This window comes from Chelonus insularis, unplaced genomic scaffold, assembly GCF_013357705.1.
Source record: "Chelonus insularis isolate UGA/USDA-ARS -01 unplaced genomic scaffold, ASM1335770v1 contig_383_pilon, whole genome shotgun sequence".
Taxonomy (NCBI): domain Eukaryota; kingdom Metazoa; phylum Arthropoda; class Insecta; order Hymenoptera; family Braconidae; genus Chelonus; species Chelonus insularis.
In genome coordinates, this window is record NW_023276540.1 from 146,481 (window position 1) to 170,742 (window position 24,262).

The following is a 24,262-nucleotide window of genomic DNA, read 5'->3' on the forward strand; positions in this document are numbered from 1 at the left end:
AATAATATATATATAAATATATATAATATGGAATATAAAAAATGAATGATTTATTTTAAAAACATCATTATTTTTCTTTTGATTAAAATGATTAATATTAAAATTTATAACTTAGAGTATAATATATAAAAATAAAAAAATATCAAGTTAATATAATTATTGTAATATAAACTCAGATATAAGAATAAATAATGATGAATAATTTTATTTCCTTTTTCGCTTTAGTATAAATAAAATTGTTCGTTTATTACGATAGTCGTCGATGAATTTCATGAGGAAGACGAGTAGAGCTGCTATCTGTTGAACTATCTCCAGTCCCAATGGATGTCTTTTTTTTATCTAAAGTAACATTACGTCGAGAAAATTTTCGGTTTTTAGTAGAACGGATATAAATATCTTGTAATTTTGGATTAATACGAGATTTTTCTTCAACCCTCACTGTTTTTTCAACATCTTTACTGCCTTTATTTTTATTATCACTTCCAATAATGGACTTTAATTGATTTTTATTTCCAGCTTTTTTATTCTTAAAACTTATCGATTCAACATTATTATTGCTTTGAAGTAGTGCTCCCAATATTTGATTATTAAGGAAAGAAGATTGACACATACGTATTGAATTAATATTAGGACTCGAATTATTATCGAGAATTAATTGTTCTGTATCACCATTAAATTCATTACTGTTGTAACACGTATTTCGGGTACTTTCAGCTTTTTTTAATATTGACTTAGCACGTTGATGACGATCACTAATATAAGACATTGTTGATTCACTATTTATTGAATCGACTGACATGGAAAGTTTATTTCCTCCTGTTCCTGAAATTGATTTAAAAAAAAAGGAAACCATATTTAGCTCTTGATTGATGATGATTTCTATGAGATGTTATTCATTCAGTAATAATAAAATTGTATTCAAGTTTTTCCATACAAAAGAAAAAGTTTTCATATTTTCATGTATTTAAAAAAAGAATTCTACTTTCCAAACCCATTAATTTTATTTTAGGAAAAAATAAGACCTATTAATAGATAAAAAGAAAAGAACGATAAACTGTGTGTATAAGTATTTTAACTGAAAATAAATATTTAACTTTAACTTTATTAATTTTTCTTTTAAAAATAAGTTTAATTTTAAATTGAAAAAATTTTGCTTCAAAAAATTGAAGAAATAAAATAGTATATTTTTATATAATTTAAATAAATAAATATAAATTCAGTCGTACAGTTTATGTATACTCTAGTAATCTTAATAATTACAAGATTAAAAATAAACAGATCTATTTAAGATTCAACAATTATAAAAAAAATTTATTTACAATAGTATATAAACTAATATTGCAAAAGTAATTCGGATCCAGCCAAATAACGTTAAATATAATATCTCTATTTATCTTTATAATAACTCATTCACTCTTCATATCATTCTTTTTATAATGCTCAATAGTCATTCTTTTACACAATTTTAATATTATTACTGAGCAAAAAGTCATTTTTGAGCATAACTAAAAAATAATCGCAACGTAAATAATTTATTAGAAAAGTCATTATTATAATTATTATTATTATTATTATTATTATTATTATTATTATGTGATAAAGCTATGACTCGCGTGCACAGCTAAATCTATATTTAATCTCTACAATTGAAGTATTTAGACCTCTTGAATCATTATTTGCAGCGATAAGTGTAACAATTTTTCCAATTTACATATATACATGATTTGCGTGTGAATATGTGTCATTTGCTAGTGATTCTAAATAAAGCTATCATATCATTCAAACGCATTTGTAATGTAAAAGTAATGTATTTTATCATAATTACTATAATAAAATATTCTAATCTAATCGCGAGAATGCAAAATAGCTATGAAAAATTTGTAATAATTCTATGATTGCAATAATGCGTGAACAGTGCCGTGCTTTATAACATTTTATCAATTTATACTTGTTAATTTCTTCACCTTACTTATTTGTTTAATTTATAATCTGCTTTTTTTTTTTTTTAATATCATTTCAACTATTGTTCAACAATAATTCTAGAGGAAAAGGAATCTACGCATTTTCCCTAAAATTCAAAGCAAGGAATGATATGTCAGTTTAAGTTGATCTAATTTTACAATGTATGTACATTGGATGATTAATTAGTTCTAATGAGAATATTTGCTTAACAATTAAAAAAGTGACTCAGTAATAAGCAGTGACTGCAGCATCCTTGAGCATGTGTGTAATTTTTCATTTACCAGAATATTGTTTAGAACCGCTCAGATTTCCAAATAGTTGCTGATTTATTAAACGTGTTGCTGATGTCAGACTTGCTAGTGATGTATTTGATGTATTTCCTATTAAAGGATGATTACTGCGAAGTCCTGGGTATAAATTATTATTATCTTCTAGGCCTTCTGTACGTTTCGTTGTATTTTCTGTACTTTTTTCTTGACTATCTATGGGGCTTATTGTTGGTCTACGTCCAGCACTCTAAAATTTAATATTTTTTAAAATTAAATTTACTTTAATAAAGAATTGTTTACAGTAATTATTTTTAATAAATTTAAAATATTTATTATTTGAATATATTTATAAAATAATTTGTTCTATGTAAAACGTACCTTAGTAACACGAATTTTCTTATGTTTTGGCAATGCTTCACTGGTGACAGTGGCCTTAACAAATTCATGCTGTTGAACTTGAACGCTCTTAGAGAATTCTGTGGTTGGAAATAGAGTCTGATCTACTGGCGATTTGTCAACGTCCATTTCTCGGCACTTATTATCTCTTCCTTCCAATGGATTTATGTAAAGATTGCTGTCAGCTTCATTAGTAGCATCATCATCACCTAAAAGTTCTTGCGAGTGAGATGGATGAGTTGGACATGTTGTGTATGTTTCAGAACTATCAACACTTTCACGTTCATTGTATGATTTTATAGGCTGCGATATTGTTGTTGATTCATTAGCAGTTATAGTTGTTGTTCGTGTTGGTGATGTAAATAAGTCACCAAATGCAGATGTATCAATGCTGCTCTCTCGAAGTGATTTCATTTCTTGACATACTGGATTTCGAAAATCACTTGTCGCCAGAGGCATTATATTTTCAGCGTCTCTGTAATCTTTATATTCCTATAAACAATAAATGAAATTTCATTATAATTAATTATTATAAATATTTATTTATAAACATATTAATAGACTTTATTCCCCTGAATAAAAATAATATGTCGTAATATTTAATTATCTTTCACTTTATTTTGTAATCAATCATAAATAATATATTAGGTTAATTAATCAACGTGACAATCTCTATGCCATTTAATTTTAATGATATGTATTATTATTATTTTATATGAATGTTATTATGGATACTATTAACAGTAAATACCTTCGTAGTGCAAAAGCAACACTCAAACTCACTAGGAAATTCATCAAGTTTTTCAAATTTTTTGGCATCTTTTTTTTCTTCGTCCTACAATAGTACAAATAATGGACATTTATTTACGTACTCTTGAATATTATTAATATTTCATTACAAACAATTGAACCTTTTTAGAAAAAAAAAAAATTATTATTACGTCTTGGCAGAATGGTTCAAATGTTTTCAATGAGATAAATAGCTAATAAAAATTAACCTTAAAATTGAACAAGCAGTAACTATTAAAAATAAACTAATGAATTTATTTAAATGTATATGTAGGGAGCCTGAGAAAGACTTTTGAACTAATCATGTTACAATAAAACTCATGTATCTATTCTATAGCAATAAAGAAAGTGCCACTTTATGTTGCAATATTACTTACCCTTTTAGTGGGTTAAATAATTATGTTAACAATAAAAATTCATATTAGGACAATTATTAATTCCATTAATATTATTTAAATTAGCAATAAATTATTTGCATGAATGATTGAACAATTTTTTAACTACAATGATGTCATTTATTGTTTAAATAGGTAAAGAAGGGAAATTCGTTTGAAATTATTTGAATAAAAATATCTAAAAAAAATAAACAGACAATGTTAATGAAAAAGAAAAATGATTTATTGAATGTTTTTTTTTGTTCATTTACAAATACGCCTGCCCTTCAGTAATTATTGCTAAAAGTATGATGGAATTAATTAAATATGCGTGCTATGAAAAGTATGATTGTGTACTCTCTAATCAGCTTTCCGTTTCATTGTGGAATGTTCCTCCATTATCCCACGTTCCAATTCACGTTTGTACATTGCGTAAATGAGGCACCATTGTCTGAAAAATAGCGACAATTACCGTTGATTTATTAATTTTGTTCTTCGATTTATTAACTTAATTGTTGAAAATCATCTGTACTATGTAAATTTTTTCTTTATAAAGCAGACAATTTTTTTTTACATCATTTTATATATAAATCATCATGTAACAATCATTAATCTACATTGGTTTATTACTAATGCGAAAAACCATTTATATTTTATACCACAATAAGTTGGCACTGATTCAATACAATCTTTATCTAGATATGCATGTTTATTCATCTCTAGATAAATGGCTGAGCTTTCTTATAAGTTCTCCAATTCTTCTCCTCAAATTACGTATTTTTTATTTGTTTTTTTTATGTAAAAAAAATTCATAAGTGTTGAGGAGAATGATATACAGGGAGGAAGACAGAGTTTGAAAATGGAAGTGCAGTAAAAATTGCATAATAAATTATTTTTTAGTGGAAGGCCCATGACAAGGACGCCCGCCATGACACTAAAAACTTATTTATTACATGATTATTACTGCACTTATACTTTCAAACTTTATCTTCCCCCCTGTACACCATTTTTGTAAATAAATTACTGTAAATATTTTTTACATAAAAAAAAACGAATAAAAATTACGTAATTTTACAAACAAAATTTAAAGTGATTTGAGGTTAGAAAAGCCCAGCTTTCAAACGTTCAGAAATATATACATTTACGTGTATATATTTAAGAACTATTTGTTGAAAATATTATATACATATAAAAGAAAAAAAAAATAACAATTTAAACTCAATAGCCAATCACAAATAATATAATACAAAAAAATAAAGCAAAAAATATTAATAATCTATTGATAATAATTATAAATGACCACTTTTAAAATTATTTGCATCATTATTCAGTCATCACAATATTTTTCACTGATTGTACTAAAATAACTATGAGCATTTTGCCAAGAATTTAACAATGAATTCTTTGAGTCAATGCTTAGTTAGTAAAATCGTTAAACATTCATTAAAAAACTTTAAAAAATATTGTGCTTTTTTTTTATCTTAATTACTTTAATTATATTTTTAAAAAATAAATTAATATTAATTCTACATTATACTAGTAGTTTATATAAAAATGACAATTTTTTAAAATTAATTACATGATATTATTTATGAGAAATAAAATGATAATTTAACTACCAAGTGGCACATTCTTAGCTTCACTATAAAAATTAGCGAAGAAGTAAAATAGCGATAAAAATTTTTAGCAAATAAACATTATATAAACGCATAACATCATCAACACTGAATAATATGAATATTTATTAGGCATTATTTAATAGATAAAAAAAAAGTGTGCACAAAATATATATATAATTATTAAGATGATTAAAAGTTTATCCATTGCCTTTGAGTTTTATTTACATTATTGTCTTTCGGGCTCCTAAAACTTTAAACAATTGTAAGAAAAATGAAATTTGATGACAATGCGTATTTTATATCTAAACTATTATTTTAAATAAATAATTAAAGACATGATAATATTAATATTATTAATAAAATCGAATTATATTATTTATATTATCATATCTTTAGCTGATTAATTAAATCTACTACTAGTATTATGTGAGTAAATTAATTTCTATAAATAAAGCAAATATAGTTAGTACAAAGATTATTGAGAAAAATATTGTTAGGATTAATAGAATTTTCTTTTGAAGTATCCATCAATAATTTATTACAAATAATTATCATTAATCTATCGTTCAATAGATAAACAAAATGAAATATATTTTATTAATACTTACGCACAATAAAATTTTTTACAAACCATGGAAAAATTAATTATTCAATAAAAGGTCCAGTAAAAATATAGATAGTTAATAATGAAATAAAAATATTTGATTAAAATAACAAAATATTTTAAAAATAATAATATATTCTCCGAGTTGTTGTGCATAATTTAATCAATCACTTATTTAACACTAAAAAAAAAAACTAAAGCCACATTAATATAAATAAAATGTAAAATAACTTACACTTGGTGTTGTATTGCCTTGATTTGAATGCTGGGCAAGTAATTCATCATGATAGTAATCATCATTCTGATTACCAGGAATATTTTGTGCAAAGTCAAGAAGTCTTCGATTTGGACTGTCAGGTGTTGTTGGTACATCGCTAGAATTTGGTGGAAAGGAAGAAGAGGCACTTCTGCGCTGACGAGCCGTACTATAATGTTCAAAATTACGATAACATCCTGGTCCAGTTTGAGCTGGTCCACGTCCACATGTTGACTCGCCTTCAGTACTATTGCCATCAACTCCTGACATATAAGTTTGATATAATTTAATCAAGATTATTTCCACGATTAATTATAATTTAACAGAAAGAGGGTTTCTAAGAGCTATTCTCGTTGAAATTTATTGGCGGTCACCCTTAAAAAAAATTATTTTACGACGCAGTGTTTTTCATCTTTCTTAGATGTTTGACTGTATTTTTACTGAATATTAATCAATAACAATTTTTTTAGGGGTGCACGCCATTTAGAAGGCTCAATTTTACCACCCCCAGCAACCCCAACCCCAAATGAGAGTGGGGTTGACATTCTATACAATTACCGATATAAACACTAAATGTCACTATAAAATAACTAGATCTAAGTCAAATTGATTGTAATTTTATTGAAATAATTGCAAGCATGTGTATTAATAATGAAACAAAATAATATAAATAATAGAATGAAGATTTGGATGAGTATTAAACTGAAGGGGTAAGTCTTACCCGTGTCAACAATGACGTCAATAAGATCCATACTTTTGGCGAATGCATCTCTTAGATTGATATGATGAAATGAAACAATGCTCCCTTCGCGTTTAGCTCTTTCAAGAGCCTCCCTGCGTTTAAGTGCTTTTTCGCGTCTCATCTGGTTTTTGTAGAACTCAGCAAAATTATTGACGATAATGGGAATAGGCAACGCAATTACCAGGACACCACATATACAACATACACTGCCAATCACTTTTCCAAGAGGAGTCGTAGGATAAATGTCTCCGTAACCTACAGTTGTCATGGTGATTCCTGCCCACCAAAACGTCTCCGGAATGCTTATAAATTTGGTCCCGGGCTCTTCTTTCTCCGCGAAGTATGCAAGGCTCGAGAATATAAGTACTCCCATGGCCAAAAAGAGCATCAAGAGCCCGAGTTCTTTGTACGAATTGCGTAGGGTAAATCCAAGACTTTGTAACCCGGTCGAGTGACGCGCAAGTTTTAATATTCTTAATATTCGCATTATACGAAATATTTGAACAACGCGACGGACATCTTGAAATTGGTCAGTCGCATTTTTATTTGTTTCAACGAGAAACAGTGATACAAAGTATGGTATGATTGCAAGTAAGTCAATGACATTGAGACCGCCTTTGAAAAACTTCCACTTGTTTGGTGACGCACTGAATCTAAGCACGTACTCAAGCGTAAACCATGTGATGCAAACAACCTCCACCATCGCGAGTTGTGGATTATCTTGAATGTTTCCCTTTTCATCATTTACTTGCATACTAGGAATGGTGTTGAGTGTAAGTGCAATCGTTGACAGTACAATAAATAGTATTGATATCACAGCTATCACCTGGAATGCATGTTAATTTTCATCAGATCCAAATGTTGTTATTCAATCCAACTGTTTATGTTTCTCTCATTTTTTAAAATCTTGTTATTTATTTGCTCATTCGACCTGGATTTACCAACTGGCCTAGCATAACTTCGCGGACATGTGTCATTTATCAAACTGCATTCTAGATACGAATTGAAGCATTTTCAATCATCTCTATCAGGTATCCTTTTTAGCACGTAGTATTTTTTCTACGACCACCTCACACGTTCTTTTCTTTTATTTTTTATTATTTAGCTTCGTAGAGTGTTTACATTACTGTATATTACCTTAACGTTTCTCGTGTTCAAATTTTCATTCTTTTCTTACTTATTTTTTTTTAATATCAATGTATAGCAATATATAAATATACACACATATATATTTATTATTATTGATAATAATAATATATATGTGTATATAAAATAATTTTTACAAAACAAATTGCCATGAAAGCGTTAAAAGCAATACACAGCCGACCCAAAATTATTCATAATTATTTGATCTATTAAAACTATTTAAATTATAAAAATGAACACAAGCATATTTAGATATGCATTACACATATATATGCATTAATATAAGTGTCATCGCCATTATCATTCATTTATTTTATTAATATTACAAACTTAATTTTTCAATGAATAATTAAAGCAACGAAAAGTAATTGCAAAAATTTACAAGCTTCTAAATAACACTAAGAAAAAAATTTTTATTCAACCCTCGAAGCACACAGGGGGTCATCTAGACCCTAAATATTTTGAAATAAATAGAAAAATTCGACACACCTGGTGTTTAGTTCGGTAGATCTAATTTTACTCTAAATGCATATTAGTTACGGTCATTTGTCTGCCTTGTTTAGTATTGTTGTAATGGTCAAACAAAAAGGACCTGAGGTTCACTGACCTCAGTGTAAAATAAGATAATTATACTTTTTCCATATAAACGAAAATAAATAAACTGGTTAACATCTCGACATTTTTTTCTTCAAAACTCTTAAACTGTTTTTTAAATGTATGTTTAACATTCATATGTTTTTTTTTAGCAAAAAAAGGTTATTTTAAAAAACAGCTTTAACTTTTAAGTTTTCGTTAACCAATGATGATTGTATTCAAAATTACATCGTTTTAGCTCTAAAAAACATTATGACCTAAATTCCAAAACATTGTATAGTTTTTGAGAAATAAAATGGGGTTAATTTGACCCCATGAGTGCTCCGAAGTTTTGTTCAGAGATGAATGCTCTGAGGATTAATTAAATAATTTATTATTAAATTTAACAGTTAAATATCAAATGTCAATGATAATAATATTTTTTTCTCAGTGTATATTTTTTTTTTTTTTTCATCAAAATTCCGTAGAAACATTAAATAGAAGTAAACATTGAAATTCATTTTTCAAAATACAATTATTTGAAGCAAGGCTTTCATTATAACATTTTATTCCCAATGATGAATAATCTTGGAAAACATAACTAAATCACTCTCATCGAAGCTTAATAAAAAAAAAAACAATAAATTTTTACCCAATCACGCAATCATTGTTCATTCACTCACATTCGAATAACAATATTATATGATTATCAAAACGATTAATTATCACTAATGAATATTTCAGTCATTAATGGCAATACATTAATCAAATAAATAATCGTAAGTGCTAATTAATCATTTATCATTTAAAATCATATAAATAATGTTTTTTACATTCAAAATAACTTGGCTCTGTCAATTCAAACATATAAAAAATATATACAACAATTTATAATAAACTAAAATATAAATAAGATAATATTTAATATTATTTATAATAAACAAAACAGTAGAAAAATAAAAAAGTCTAATTATTTTTTGATTTTTATAAATAAATTTAATTAAAAGTTATATTAAAGAGCCTTCACCAACACATCATCAATGTCTATTCAAGATCCCGTTCCTTGAACCTACAAGCAATCGTGAATATTTGTTTAATAATAAAAAAAAAATATTTTTTATGCAATCATTTCTTTATGACATAAAAAATAATTTATTTACATTTATACATAAGTTAATTTGTTTAATAAACACGATTACTTTTTGCAGGGAGCGGTAACGAGAACAGACGAACGTGATACCTGGTAATCGCGATTTAAACCCTTCCATTATCACTGGGATTATTAAATATAAATAATTATAATTACTTTGTTTAAACGAAAAAAATATACCTATATACATATTGATATGTATAAGGTTTGCTTATAATAAGAGAAAAGCTGTAGTTTATACAAGTATACAAGTATATAATCAGGACGAATTTTGCAGCACCTAGAAATAAATTACACATTACAATACAACATTAATTATAAAAAATCAGCTGATATAAAAGTATCCCCTGCAAAAAGCATTTTGCTTTAATAATTAAAGCATTTCTAGTACATAATTATATATATAGATATATATTAAACCCAAATTGCTGCATGATTTTTTATTTAATTTAATTAATTTATTTTTAGTAGTTAATGTTGAAGTAATTATGCAAATGGAGAATTTGTAAAATAGTATACATTGTTATTGTTAAAATTTTATCTTTATCTCATGTATTATGTTTTCAATCACGCTGCAAAGGATTGAAGAACTAAATAAAAACTGAATAACATGAATTATAAAATATTCAAGTATCAAGAGTGTTGCGCAGTATGCAGAAAAGTATTTTGGCTAGCGTATGCTGAAATTGTTGTTGCTTTTAAAGTGTGAACAAGACATGAAGAAGCAGCAAAAAAAAACAAGAGTATTGCTAGCATAAAATATTACTGAAAGTTATAATATAAAAGTGTTATCAATAAAAAATTTGTAGTTTCTAGACTGTTTTGTTTTTTACATTTAACAGAATAAAAAATAAATATATTAAAAAAATTACGTTTATGTAGATAGTGATTGGAGTATATGTTAATTGGTAATTGTTATATTTTACAAATATGGATAAATTGAATCCGATTTTACTGAAATAGTTGTAATCCTTTTGAAAATGATTGTTGAATTACTATATTATTTAATCATCATTTGTTTGTTTAAAATAATATTACCTACAATTCATACAAACTCACCCTAGCACCAATGGATGTGGTTGGTTTTTCGAGCAAGTCCCACAGCCACTTTTGATATTGTGCACATTTGCCGTCCCCGAATTCCTCCTCCTCTCTTTGCCGCAATGACTCAGCCTCCTTCCTCATCTCCTCATGTACATTTTCTTTTCTTTGATGATACTTGTGCTGACAACAACTCTCCAAGTATAATTCATCAACCCCCCAATATTCAAGATCATCGCTAAACGCTAAAACGCACATCTCGTCAACGAGATGAAGTTTGCCGGTACGATAAAAATTTAATATCGAACTAAATGACTTTGGATGACGATCAAAAAAATATTCATTATCAATAAGGGAATAATCATCACAGAGTTCAGTAATAGCCTCATGTGTATTACAATCTCGAAGTCGTCCAAGTCGTGTATGTGGTAATCTTTCTAATGTTTGCCACAATACTTCATGTTTAACTCCGCCAACATTTATGGAAACCCGCCTATTCAGAGCCTTTGATCTCATGATCATAAAAGGCTCTGGTGGCAGTGAGGTCATGGATCGGGAGTAAGCCCGTTGCTGCATCTGAAGAGGAAGAGGAAGTGGTGGTGGCGGCGGCGGGGGCGGTGGTGGTAGTGGCGATGATATTGCCGAATTAATACTGGTGAATGGAGCATAACGGACTTCCTTGCTCGAACCAACTCCTCCAGTTGTATTTGTTGCTGTTGCTGCCGCTGTTGATGATACATTTGTTCCACTATCGAAGCCAAATCCATCATTTGTTGTTGCCGCGGAATATGAACCTGAACACATGTTCGGTAAAAATCCATTTCCATTGCGGTCCGGATCCACGCCCGCGTCGTCTTCGTATTTTTTATCGTTCAGCATCAGATGAACGTTTTTTAGTTTACGGCCTCAGGGTAACCACAAATCAACTAGCGGCCAGCCTGATTTAGTCAGGCTTTCATCCGTCAGCACAGCACCTCTCCGCCACCGTCAACAATGTGGCTCTGAGCCACCTCATAATCTGAAATTATTTTTAATTATTAGTCAATACTAATTAATTAGATTTTTTAGAGGGTTTTTGTCATTAGTTAACCTCATCATTAATTTTCCCTCTTAAACATCCGTCAAATGCGACTAATAGCACTAAAGCACTAAAAAAAAAATACATTCCAAAACTATTAAAATATTACAGATAATTCTTTACATATTATTATGCATGTTTTGAGAATAGTTTTTATATTAAACCCGTTAGAAAACGAAAATTGTACGAGTACTAAAATTTACTAGCAAAACAAAAATTAAAAGTTACTAGGTTTTTTTTTTAGTAAAAATAACTGAAAAAGGTTAGTAAAAAGTACTGTTCTAGTTGGTAAAAATTACCAAAAAAGTCCTATTTTGGTCATTTTTACCTAGTTAATTTACAGTAAAATTTACTAGCAAAAAAAAATCAAAAATTACTAAATAGCCAAAAAATTTAGTAAAAAGTCCTATTTTAATTGGTAATAATTAATAATAAAAAATACTGTTCAGGTGGATAAAAATTACCATATTATAAATTTTTACTACTTTTTGAGTAATTTTTACTAAACAAAATTACTGTAAATTGCCTATATTGTAAATTACTGTATAATTTTATTCGTGTACTAATATCCAAGCTTTCTTATACTTTCTCCAATTTCGTCTATTTCAAATTACATTTATAGTAAACATAGATATAATCATTCAATACTTTGTTAATTTATTCTAGAACATTATTATCTGATTACTTATAACCATACACTTATCGTACTACAGTTATAACTGGTCTTAACACGATCAGGACTTCCTGATAGGGTTCTACACACTGGGTAGACCTACCCTTGAACTAGTTTCTATAATTACGTCATTACTTAACGAATTATAACATATTTTTATCCTTAAATCAATATTTTACTTCGTTACTCTTTTTTAGATGAATTACTAACCCACCAAGCACACCAAGAGAGTATAAAAATATATATAAATATACACATTTCTAATAAATAAAAATATTATTAATAGACAGAATCCAAAATAAAAATAAGCCAAAAAACGACTCCATAGTTTTATAAAATTATATCAAGTAAAGTAAACTGAATGTCCATAAATATCTATATCACACATCAATCATTATCATGTCGAAATGCTGTCCAGATATGATGATATTTTTTGACCAATAAACAATTTGTTCTACTCTCATCTGTATTTTTTTTTATAGCGCATGATCTTGGCGTAGAATCAAATACTGGTTCATTCGTTTTCGGGTCATAAATTTCGTAGCCTGACATTCTACTACTTACAAAGTGCACACACTGAAATAAGATTTTTATTCGACAATTCATTGTCAATCCTAATTTTTAGAATATACTCAAAATTACCATGTCACATCATAAAATATAAATATAATTAATTACAATTTACATCTAAACATTTAAAATATCAATATTGAAATAAATTCATTAACAATTTATTTATTAATGACTACAAGACTTCAAAAGTTTTACCTTGAATGACAATGTTATTTTTATCACTAGGTTTTATTCTCTGAAGCATTCATAGATTTTTATTACTTAATAACAATAAAAACTAACTTTTATGTGACTTTATACTATGAAATATCTAAGTCAGACTTTATAGAGAAATAAAAGAATAGATAAGTTGAAACGATAGTCATATTTGTAACTATTCACCACAAAGTAGTAAAGAAGGGTATTATATTGCCTAATCTATTCAACCACTTATACCATCACTGTCTAATACTACAACTTTTACTACTATTATCCTACGATATATGCACATACAATAGGAATAGCAGTACAGACAGCCGCAACGTCATTAAGGGTGGTGGCCTACTGCCCCAAATAGGGCGGGTTCAACGTTTCAACCCTACAAGGCCAGAAAGAGATACTTTGATTTCTACTCTTAAAAATGAAACTATTCAAAAAAATGTCAATCCAATTTTATTACTTAAAAAGAAACTCCTACTTTACTATTAAATTTCAAATACTTTGTGATAAATATCAGAAAAATTTTGAGTATTAAAAATGTAAATCGAATTTTTATTTTTCTAGTGAAATGTGGTAAGAGAACAGACATGTACAGGCCTGGAAGCTCTCGACGATGCGATTGGTTCTATAGTATAATCGATTTTTGTCCTTATTTGAACATTTATCCATGAAAAATATAATAGAAAAAAGTTTGATAATATAATAAATAATTAATTTTCTATAAGACTATTATCTATTATATTTCAACATGCTCTTGATTATTGATTTAATTACAAAGCTTTCTAAAAGTAACAAAAAAATAAGGATGATATTTGAAATTTAGTGTATTGAATACTGCGCGATCACCGTACTTCAGAACGTTCTGTATTTATGTACATGTCATTGTTGTATCAGCATGTTTACAGATTATAAATAAAATAATATCAAAAATAAAAGAATAAATTGTTTTCATTGCATTAGTTTGCTGACAATGTTTTGATAAATTAAAAAGGCAAAATACATAAAAGGACATGCACATATCTAAATGAACTCTCTCACTTGAATATCAATTATTGAAGTGTTATTGGAAAACTTTAACATCCTGTGTCTCTCACCTTTTTAAGAAAAACTCGTTGGTGTCTCTGTTTGATTCGTACTCAATACGTCACACTCTCGTAAGCTCAACATATTTCGTCACAAGTAAACTATCAACGTTCTAGTCGGAGCTTGCGAAACGTGCTTTACCACTTGTTTCATGGGCGCTGCGAGCAACGAGGATTTGCTTCACTATTGATTGCCATGTGTGCCCCTTAAAACTACGTTTACCACGCGCTTTAATTGTATTTTTTTTTTCCTTCACTATTGATTAATCACAAGCTTTCAAAATACACTTAGACTATGAGTAACGAATCTAGCAGAACATAACAATTAAAAACAATACAGCTTAGCGAACACTTTAATTTTGGTCAAGGAAGCAGAGCTTGTAATCCCCGAGGACGGGATGACTGTGAGACTGAATCGCTCAGCTGCTCTTACTGCTGCTGGCTTCATGTTTGTGACGGAGCGCTATTTGGATATGAGCCAGTAATGCGCTTGCTTGGTCGATATAGTCAACAACTCTGCTACTATCTTGATACCGAACACCTTCACCCCATATTCTAGATGAATTTGATTGGGTTTTAAGTGATTAATATTAACTAAATTCATCACTGTCTCCATGACACTAATACATCATCAGTTCGATATCGTTGTACACATGTTGTTTCCAACCAAGGGGTTGCTTTTCCACTTTTGTATTGAAGTAATCCGGCAACAGCAATCATCACACCATTGTCTATACAAAACCGCTCATCGGTAGCATATAAAATAGCTTTTCTTTCTTTGCACATTATATTCATCATCTCTTGAAGTCTTTCATTACAACCAACTCCACCGACAATCAAAACCTCTGATGAACCTACATGAGCCATTGCTCGTTCTGTAATTACGATTTAATTACAATTTATAGAATATGTTTATCATAAAAAAATTATGAAAAATTTCGAATAAATTTTGATACCTGTTATTTCTATAAGCATTGAAAATGTTGTTTCTTGTAATGAAAAACATAAATCCTCTTTTGTGTATTTATTAGAGTTGAGCCAATCATCTAAACGTTCTTCAATGTGTGATAAAATTCCTGAGAATGATACATCCATGCCTTTTACAGTGTATGGTAAAGATGCTAATTTTGTTCCTCTATGAATACAAAATTAAATTCACTACTTTAAAATATATTTGAAAATAATAATAACATAAATTTCAGATATAAGACATGTAATTACTTTTTTGCCATTTGCTCGATATTATAACCAGGACTAGGATCATTGGAGAGTTTTAGCAATCTAGCAAATCTATCCAGACAATTTCCAACAGCTATATCAATTGTTTCACCAAAAATTCTGTATCTCTGCCTAGAGTAGGCAATTATTTGTGTATTTCCCCCAGAGACATATAAAATTACAGGGTTATCACTGCCAGTAATTAATTTTCCCATTTCAATATGACCTATACAATGGTTGACTGCTATTATTGGTTTGTTATACAGTTGAGCAACTGTTCTAGCAACAATAGCAAGTACAGTTAATGGTGCACCCATTCCTGGACCTTTTGTATAACAAATTATATCAATATCATTCATCGTTAATTTTGCATCATGTAAAGCTTGTTTTAGTACTTCAAGTACGTGGGCTCGATGATGGATCGCTGTTTCTTTCGGTAAAAATCCTATTAATAATAATTATAAATAATGTTTGAAATATTGTATTATAAAATTTGTTGTATTTGAATAAGCGCATTTTTTCTTTTCTCATTTTATATGCTTATAAAAAAAGATCATACCTTCACCGGGGGGAGTAATATACGTGTGTCTTACATTTGATAATATTGTATTATCACGAATGATCCCTATACCCAGCTTATTGGCACTACCTTCAAAACCAATTGCTATGACCATGTTTATTTTTAAATAAATTACTTTTTTTTTTAGTGTTTATTTTGGCTATTACAAATACTTGCACGTGGTTTTAAAAAATTTCTCAATGACGAGATAGAAGAAGCTTTAAATTGAATTTTATATAGAAGAGAAATAAAATAAAATTTTATATTATGTGGTTATTCTTGAAAGCTTCTCGAAAATACTAATTTTACTTACCGACGCTATTTAGGTTATCGATATGGAACTGGTAACACACTATAGGTTAAGTTTGAAATAGGTTATGTAGTTTCGAATCTCTGACGTGATTTTTCATCGTCGTTGAACACACTGACGAACAATCTCCTGGTGATCCTCAAAATTGTGATGAATTTTGTGTCACTACTGAATTGATACGTGAAAGATTTGTAGCAGAGAAATGCAAAGTAGATGATTGCCGGAGTGAAAATAAACGTGAGTGACTGTAAATATCGAAATATTGGTCGCGTGCTCGTCGGGATTTGATTGAGCTTTACAAAGTTATCGTTACATATTTTTCGAAGCTAATTGATTCTCAAGGCACAGCCATATGACGTGAAGCGGTGTCTAGTCAAACATACATTATATGACGCCTAGGCATATGCATGCAAGTTGTTTGAGATACTACGGATATTAATTGTTTATTGTTTGTCTACCTTGGTTTATCAGAAGAAAACAGTTTGAGTGAACTAAAATCATACGCGTTATAAAACATTATTGTGTAAACTAAAATATCGTTATTAACTTTTTTTGTTTTTTTTTTGTTCTTTTATTATTATTAAATTTATTGATCTTCTTTACCTGATTATCGGGATATTATTAATTTTGTAGTCAGCTTTTAAAGACTTCCTAAGCAATAATGGAGGATATTTTGACGTTTCAATTGATGATTGTCTTGAAGATGATCTGCTACGACGCGCTTTATCTGTACTCCGTGATTATGATGATTATGTGCCATGCAATCCATGTTTATAAAATCGGAACTTGATCACAATAATGATTATAGCGAACCATTTTTGGTTTGCTTGGTTTGTGATCTAATGCCAATATTTTTTGGCGGGATTTCAATATTTTTTTGGATGATTGCGTAGGCGAAAGATCGGTCAATTAATGAAATACATTACCCGGATGTAATGCTAAATTATTCGTTGTTATCTGGATCACTAAAAAAAAAAAATGTACATTAAAAGAAATAAGAATAACGTAATGTTAATCGTACAAAAAATATTAAAAAATATAGAACCTTCGCGTCATTCGCGTATTAATAACGAAAATCGGCAGAGGCTAAAACCTCTCACGAATGAATGGTTCTTATTATCGTTTCGGATGGTCAATCGTGTCAATGAGAACTAACGTGTCTTCACTACTCTCGCAGGCGACTAGAAGCTGATTATTCAACCACCATCATTTTTATCACTCATTAAATTATCGCACAAACGGTAAATATATTTATTAATTAACTAGTTTATTTAATAAAATGATTTTTTAATAAAAAATGTTATTTTATATTTAGACAATGTCACGAGATTACGAGAGCCGGCGACGCAGTAGTACCAGTGGATCCAGCAAAATGCGAATGGACACGAGTGTATCACAATCTAGACCACACACAGAGACGTCATCAAATAAACGTAAAGAGATAGATAGCGTGATGCGGAAGGCACGTGAATCACAGTCAAGTTATTGGAATAAAAAATTACTCGAAGCTGAAGAACGTGATCCTAATCGATGGCGTCATAGTGGCTACAAAGAATTGTATGTTGGTGGCACAAACAGTGGAGAGACAAGCAGAAGCCATCCAAGAAGCCCAAAAAGTCCTCGTCCACGCAGTCCTCATAGTCCTCGTGCCCGTAGTCCAAAGTCACCACGAGAACGTACACACACAAGGACCAGACCGGCGCGAAGTCCGAGCTCCGGAAGCACCTGCTCGGATCGCTCGTGTTCCGTTTGTTCACCGAGGGAACGTCGTCGCGTTGTACCGCAATCACGTTCTCGATCGAGATCGATATCGCCCGTACGACAACGAGCACACCCGAAGGAAATAGTCGCGTCGAGTTCGCGGGCGGTAGTACCTCGTACAAAACCGAGGCCACCACCACCGATGCCGCGGCCGCGTACACCACCACCAGAACCACTGCCACCGTCCAAACATCAAAAGGAATATAAGGTTCTTAAGGAAAAAGAATCTACCAGGACACGTCGCAAGGAAAAACATCAGAGCAGCAGTAGGGTTCCTGAAGATCCCAGAGTTTCTGAACCTATTCCATTGGTAATCATCACTTGGTTCCAAAACCAGGAGATGTTTAAGCAATATTAAATTTATATTTCAGTAGCATAGTCAACTTGTAAACTATAATGCAATTAATTATTTTTTTATCGATTAAATAAAATATGTTTTATAAATTTTTTATTTTTTAATAGATGCGGAAGCCTGTGAAAATTGAAAAAACTCATTCAAGTCATTCACAAACATCAACTCATATTCATCCACCACCAGCAGAATCATCATGTAGTGAAGATAGTGATACTTCGTCTAATGTTTCTCAAGTTGGTCCACCGAGGATGACATTATCTGAAAGGTAACAATTATTATCATAATCTTTTTATGATTTATTTATCTGTAACTCAGATCACTGTCCCAATTGTCACTCATGAACCTATTCTTGCTCAGTAAACTTAAAAATAATTATTTCTTCCCTGGAGGATACATAATTATATTTTCTAATGGTTTTCTAAGATACCAAGACATTTTTCAAGATCAACATTCCTGCCAAAGAATATTTTTTTATTACAAAATAAAATTTACTGAGCAAGAATAGGTTTATGAGCAACAATGGGGGCATTGACTTTATATTATTTTATCTACAATTAAAATGTCTCTTTTAAATTAGATTTGGAAAAATGGCACAATGGAGTGTTGACAGACGAGACATGGAGAACATGCGTATTACAAAAGACGGTGAAAATGCAATGAAAGTTGTAATCGAAGGTGAAGAAAGAGCAGCTCGCTTAGGATATGATTCACCACCTCCAGGTCATTATCCCGAAACTCTTCTTGCTCAAGGACCGAGAGGACTTGACTGTTGGGATGATGTACGAGTTAGATATGATTATTACAAAGCTCGAGGGTATCTTCGAGATTTAACTCTTGATGATTATGTCAAATGGGAGGAATGGTGGTACAAATATCAAGAATGGCTAGAAGCTGAACGCTACTATGAACAATGGGCTACATCAGGTGGACATCGTCCTGGTGGTGGAAGAAAACGCCGTGGAAGACGCAATAATGTTAATCATTAAAAAGTTCTTATCATTTCAAATATATAGCTTTTCGATGTCGTGTCATTTAATGTCATTAAAAAAAATACATGAGTTAACTTCAATCTTCCTTATGCTTAATTAAAATATTCATTGTTAAGTAATAATGCTGTATAAAGCAGTACCCTATATTTGAATATATAAGTCTCTAGTAAATTAGATATATATATATATATATATAATAAATGTACTAAAAAAAAATTTGTGCTGTACTGAAATACTTTTGAAATCTAAAATTAAAATTTATTAAAATTGGGAGAAAAATATAGCGCTCACATGTGAACGACCGCAATAAAAAAAATGTACCGGGCCGCCATCTTCTGGAGAATATCAAATTTTAAGGTTATGAAATTTTAGTTTGGAATTTAAAAATTTTATAGAGGGAGTCATTTAATCAATACGCTAAATGTAGCTTCTGTAACCATTTTACTATACATAATATTTATTTACCTTGTATGTATATAACATATGTGTTCTTTTGTACATATGTACTACATAAAAGTGTAGATAGTTGTAGTTTATGGATAGGGAGAAAGAATTTCACAAAGATGCTCATGATCGCGTCGGATTCATTGCTATTGTTATACTAATAAACTGATTTTAAAAAGTTTTTTTTTTCTTTATGGAATTTTTAAAGAGTTTTTCGAAGCAGTGCGACAATTTATGTAATAAAAAACACAAAAAAATTGAGTTATTTCAAAAAAGTGCATATTTGTGTATAGGAGTGCATTTTTTAGATTGATATTTAATTACAAATATATTATTACTAATTAAATATTTATATTATATATAAATATATCGAAAAAATTTTTTTATTAATGCAAGAACATTCGATTATTTTAATTTATTATTTAAATTAAATTTGAAAGATTATTGATGAGAAATAATAATTGACAAAAAATTGATATAATTTTTTAAAAATGTCGGCTGCTGATACTACAGTTATTTTTGCCAAACTAGAAGCTCTCAAAGATATCAGGTATGTTTGTAGATACCCATAATGATGCATGAATAGTCCATAAAGCATATTAGTCTATTTAAAAATTAGTCTTCTAAAAAAAAAAGCCATACTAAAAATATTAACTCCAAAAGTTTGATGCATTTAGAAAACTTTGTGTCCCTTCCTGCTTCTTTCTGCTGGTTATTTAAAATATTTTGAGTTCAGGCAATTTATAAATATCTTTAAAATTTAATACGAAAGATTCCTAATGATTCTTAAATAAATAGATTTTTCCCCAATTAACATTATTGAATGTTTTTTGTGAACTGTTTATTTAGAAGAAGTTAATAAAAATAAATAAAACTACTTTATAATTTTAGATCAAAGACACTTCAATTAGAGAAAATGAAGCAGCGAATTATTCAAGAAGTTGAGCAAACAGAACAAGAAGATAAATGTTTAATGGAATACAAACAAGAAATGGATTTATTGATGCAAGAAAAAATGGCTCATGTTGAAGAGTTACGTCAAATACATGCTGATATCAATGCAGTAAGAATCAATATTCTACAAAGAATTGATTTATTTTAAACATGAGTTGTAAATAAGACGGTTATTTTTTAGATGGAGTCAGTGATAAAACAAGCTGAAGAAGCTAGAAATCGTGCCCGAGAACACGCAAAATTAATTCATAATAACGAATATCAGCCACTTAAGCATGACATTGATCGAATGCGCCGAGAGTATTTGGGTCTGGAAAGACTACCAGAGCTTTATGAAACCGAGACTGATTTAATTGCACCTGAGTAAGTATTTCATTTTAAAATCCATGAGAAAAATAATTCTTATGTTCGTTATTATTAATATGAAATTAATTTTTGTAGTTATTTTGATAGACCAATGCAGAAAGCAGAATGGCGTGTGGAAGTACGTGGAGAGGATCTTATGCCGCCGTTGAGTTTGCACAGTCATCCAGGACATCCAGGTGGTTCAACACCATTTTTAGCTCCACAACCTCTTCAAGGACCAAGTAAACCCGAACCAAGACCTTTGCCACCAGCGACTGGTCCTCCCGCTCCAACATTCAGGTACCACTGGTATAACTCAATTTCATATCATTTTTTCTTAAATTTTTCATCCACCAACGGAAGTAATATCATATTAATATTTAACTTTGTTATCCAAGACGAACAAATAAATTAAAACTTGTATTTTATTGATTAATTAGGATGTTATGAAGTAGTAAAGTACTAGTAAATAAGTTATTTATTAATTGATAAACTTTCCAAGTGGATAAAATTCAAATTATTTGGTTAAAAAACATGTTATAATAATTATTTTAGGCAACAACCACCACCCATGAAATCTTGTTTGTCCTGTCATCAACAAATTCACAGAAATGCACCAATTTGTCCGTTGTGTAAAGCAAAATCACGTTCACGTAATCCAAAAAAACCTAAAAAGAAAGACTAATAATGTCACTCTGATAATTGTTAGTTTTTGTCTTCTTTTTTATACAAATTTAAAAAGTTGTAAAAAAATTAGGAAGTTACAAACAATGATTATTTTTAGATTATTTAAATAAATTACATGAAAGTGTTATTAATTTTAAATTGAAATTAATACCTAAACAATCAAATAATTTTATTCAATTAATTATAATTAATTATACTTTTTTATACTTTTTTACTGCATTGAATACTCGATTTTATTATAAACATTACTCTCTTTAAATATACAATTAGTAAATAATATGAAAAAATAATGATAATTGTATTTATCAAAACTCTGTGTAAATGATATTAATTTATGATTAAATTTTTTTTTTAATTTTAAGAAAGTAAAATGGATATGTATGTTAAATTTTCCATTTGAAAAATTGTACTTTTATCATTTTAATAACTTAGCTAATAAACTCGATATGAAAGAAAAAATCCACTTATTTTTCACCATTGTAACTATTAACGTCATAATATTTATAGTAAAATTTTTCTTCCTTTGTTAAAAAGTTTATTTTTATAATCATTTTATTCAATCAATTTTTTCCACAAAAAACATGCAAGAATTTTCCATATATTTGCTCTTCACTATCGTTTGTGTTAGATTAAAATTTTTTTATAATACCAAATAATGATACAGTAAATGAAAATAGAATTAAAATGAAATATAATACTAACAATCGATATTTAGTATATTTATCAATAACGATGAATAACTTTCGAATACAAAAAATATTAACGTAGTTTTACATTATGAATAAAATATCGGTAAATTGACAATCGTTTTTTTTTATTCAATCGTGCGAGACATCGGTTAGCATTTGAATCAATACAAATACTATTTTGTGATAACACAAAAATAAAGGTAAAAAGTAGCAGTGACTAAAATAGGAAAAATGGCCAACTTTGATTTTTTCAAGTGAATAAAATTTTAGAAACAATAACTCGCTTATTTCACAAGAGTGCATAACATAGAAACATTATTTTTGAATAAATCACTTTGTTTATTCATATTGAAAAAAAAACAAAAAAGAATTTAATAAATGATGAAATCCACTCCAGCATAAAAGAGGAATAAAAGCAATATTTTTATATTGAGTACAGAATTATTTGTTTTACAAAAAAGATTTCGCAATAAAAAAAAAACAGAATGTTATAATAGTTGACAACACACCAATGTAAATAATTCAAATGCATTTATTAATATTTTTTATTATTTTACCTTTATTCTATTGTCAATTATTACCAACAATAATAACGAATTTTTCTCTCTAAATTCACTACCACTAATTTCAATCAATTCCTCACTATCTTTATTCCTTTGTATATTGTTAATTCTTGACGTTTCTAACTTTCTATTGATTCAGTGAATATCGCAAATAATGCACCAATGAGTACAAAACATTAGAATGCTTGCAGATTGTTGTTGACGCTAGAGCAGATAGAAAGAGGATTTACCAGTCCAAGTAATTTCCAAGCACATTGAGATAGACTGCGTGAATATGAAGCTCCACAGAGAGCAAGAAAGAAGATACAGCTGAACCTCATTGACATTCAGAAAGAGTCCTCAATTCCCTTTACTCATTTACCTCTTTAATATTCACAATTCTTTATTCCTATTCCGCCAATCGAAATTCTCTATATTTTTTTTTTTTTTTTCAATCCATAACACAAAAGACTGCCGACCTAATTGGCCACAGTATACAAAAATATTTTCCATCTTGTTAAGATGACTGATATTATCCATCGGAGCACAAATAGCATGAATTTATCAATGAATCTATACCAGTCGAGTACGTGACTTAACAAAGCTGAGTGTATTTTAGCTAAACTAACACAGTAGATAAGCTATTAAATCAATGTTTCTTTTTGTCTTACTTTTATTCAATTATTAAATATAATGCTAAATTAAAAGTATGCTGTAAATCCAAGTGTGTTATTATTGTAGACATTTTTTACACGCTTAAATGGTGTCTATAATAAAACATTAAACATAACACTTTAAGCATGAGGAATAAACTTTAGCTTCGTCTTATGAAACGACGTGTTTCTGTCCACAATAGAGGAATAAAACATTACCATAAGCCCTCC

The 24,262-nt window shown here is 29.0% G+C and overlaps 4 protein-coding genes across 8 annotated transcripts; 2 read left to right on the plus strand and 2 right to left on the minus strand.

Moving 5' to 3' along the window:
• Positions 1-177: 177 nt before the first annotated feature.
• Shab (Shaker cognate b) lies at positions 178-11,837 on the minus strand. Of its 2 annotated transcripts, XM_035084171.1 has the most exons (7): positions 10,940-11,837; positions 6,991-7,837; positions 6,249-6,532; positions 3,379-3,462; positions 2,610-3,119; positions 2,244-2,478; positions 178-822 (listed from the first exon to the last, which is right to left on the minus strand). In XM_035084171.1, the coding sequence occupies exons 1-7, from the start codon at positions 11,798-11,800 to the stop codon at positions 248-250; spliced, it is 3,396 nt and encodes a 1,131-aa protein (XP_034940062.1). In that variant the 5' UTR covers positions 11,801-11,837; the 3' UTR covers positions 178-247. The 2 variants fall into 2 exon arrangements, with proteins under 2 accessions (XP_034940062.1, XP_034940063.1); XM_035084172.1 differs by lacking the exon at positions 3,379-3,462.
• A 2,342-nt stretch (positions 11,838-14,179) lies between these two features.
• Tcs3 (Probable tRNA N6-adenosine threonylcarbamoyltransferase Tcs3) lies at positions 14,180-16,744 on the minus strand. Its single transcript, XM_035084176.1, has 5 exons — positions 16,616-16,744; positions 16,303-16,520; positions 15,747-16,188; positions 15,482-15,660; positions 14,180-15,400 (listed from the first exon to the last, which is right to left on the minus strand). The coding sequence occupies exons 2-5, from the start codon at positions 16,415-16,417 to the stop codon at positions 15,129-15,131; spliced, it is 1,008 nt and encodes a 335-aa protein (XP_034940067.1). The 5' UTR covers positions 16,418-16,520; positions 16,616-16,744; the 3' UTR covers positions 14,180-15,128.
• Positions 16,712-19,797, plus strand: LOC118067451 (serine/arginine repetitive matrix protein 1). Of its 2 annotated transcripts, XM_035084173.1 has the most exons (5): positions 16,712-16,849; positions 17,790-17,853; positions 17,928-18,683; positions 18,836-18,993; positions 19,306-19,797. In XM_035084173.1, exons 3-5 carry the CDS (start codon positions 17,931-17,933, stop codon positions 19,712-19,714), a joined length of 1,320 nt encoding a protein of 439 aa, XP_034940064.1. In that variant the 5' UTR covers positions 16,712-16,849; positions 17,790-17,853; positions 17,928-17,930; the 3' UTR covers positions 19,715-19,797. The 2 variants fall into 2 exon arrangements, with proteins under 2 accessions (XP_034940064.1, XP_034940065.1); XM_035084174.1 differs by lacking the exon at positions 16,712-16,849 and having other exon boundaries at positions 17,712-17,853.
• Positions 19,798-19,932: 135 nt separating this feature from the next.
• Positions 19,933-22,297, plus strand: LOC118067453 (zinc finger C4H2 domain-containing protein). 3 transcript variants are annotated; one of them, XM_035084177.1, is made up of 5 exons: positions 19,933-20,711; positions 21,053-21,224; positions 21,297-21,478; positions 21,557-21,769; positions 22,016-22,297. In XM_035084177.1, the coding sequence occupies exons 1-5, from the start codon at positions 20,653-20,655 to the stop codon at positions 22,143-22,145; spliced, it is 756 nt and encodes a 251-aa protein (XP_034940068.1). In that variant the 5' UTR covers positions 19,933-20,652; the 3' UTR covers positions 22,146-22,297. The 3 variants fall into 3 exon arrangements, with proteins under 3 accessions (XP_034940068.1, XP_034940069.1, XP_034940070.1); XM_035084178.1 differs by having other exon boundaries at positions 21,557-21,760; XM_035084179.1 differs by having other exon boundaries at positions 21,569-21,769.
• Positions 22,298-24,262: the final 1,965 nt, after the last annotated feature.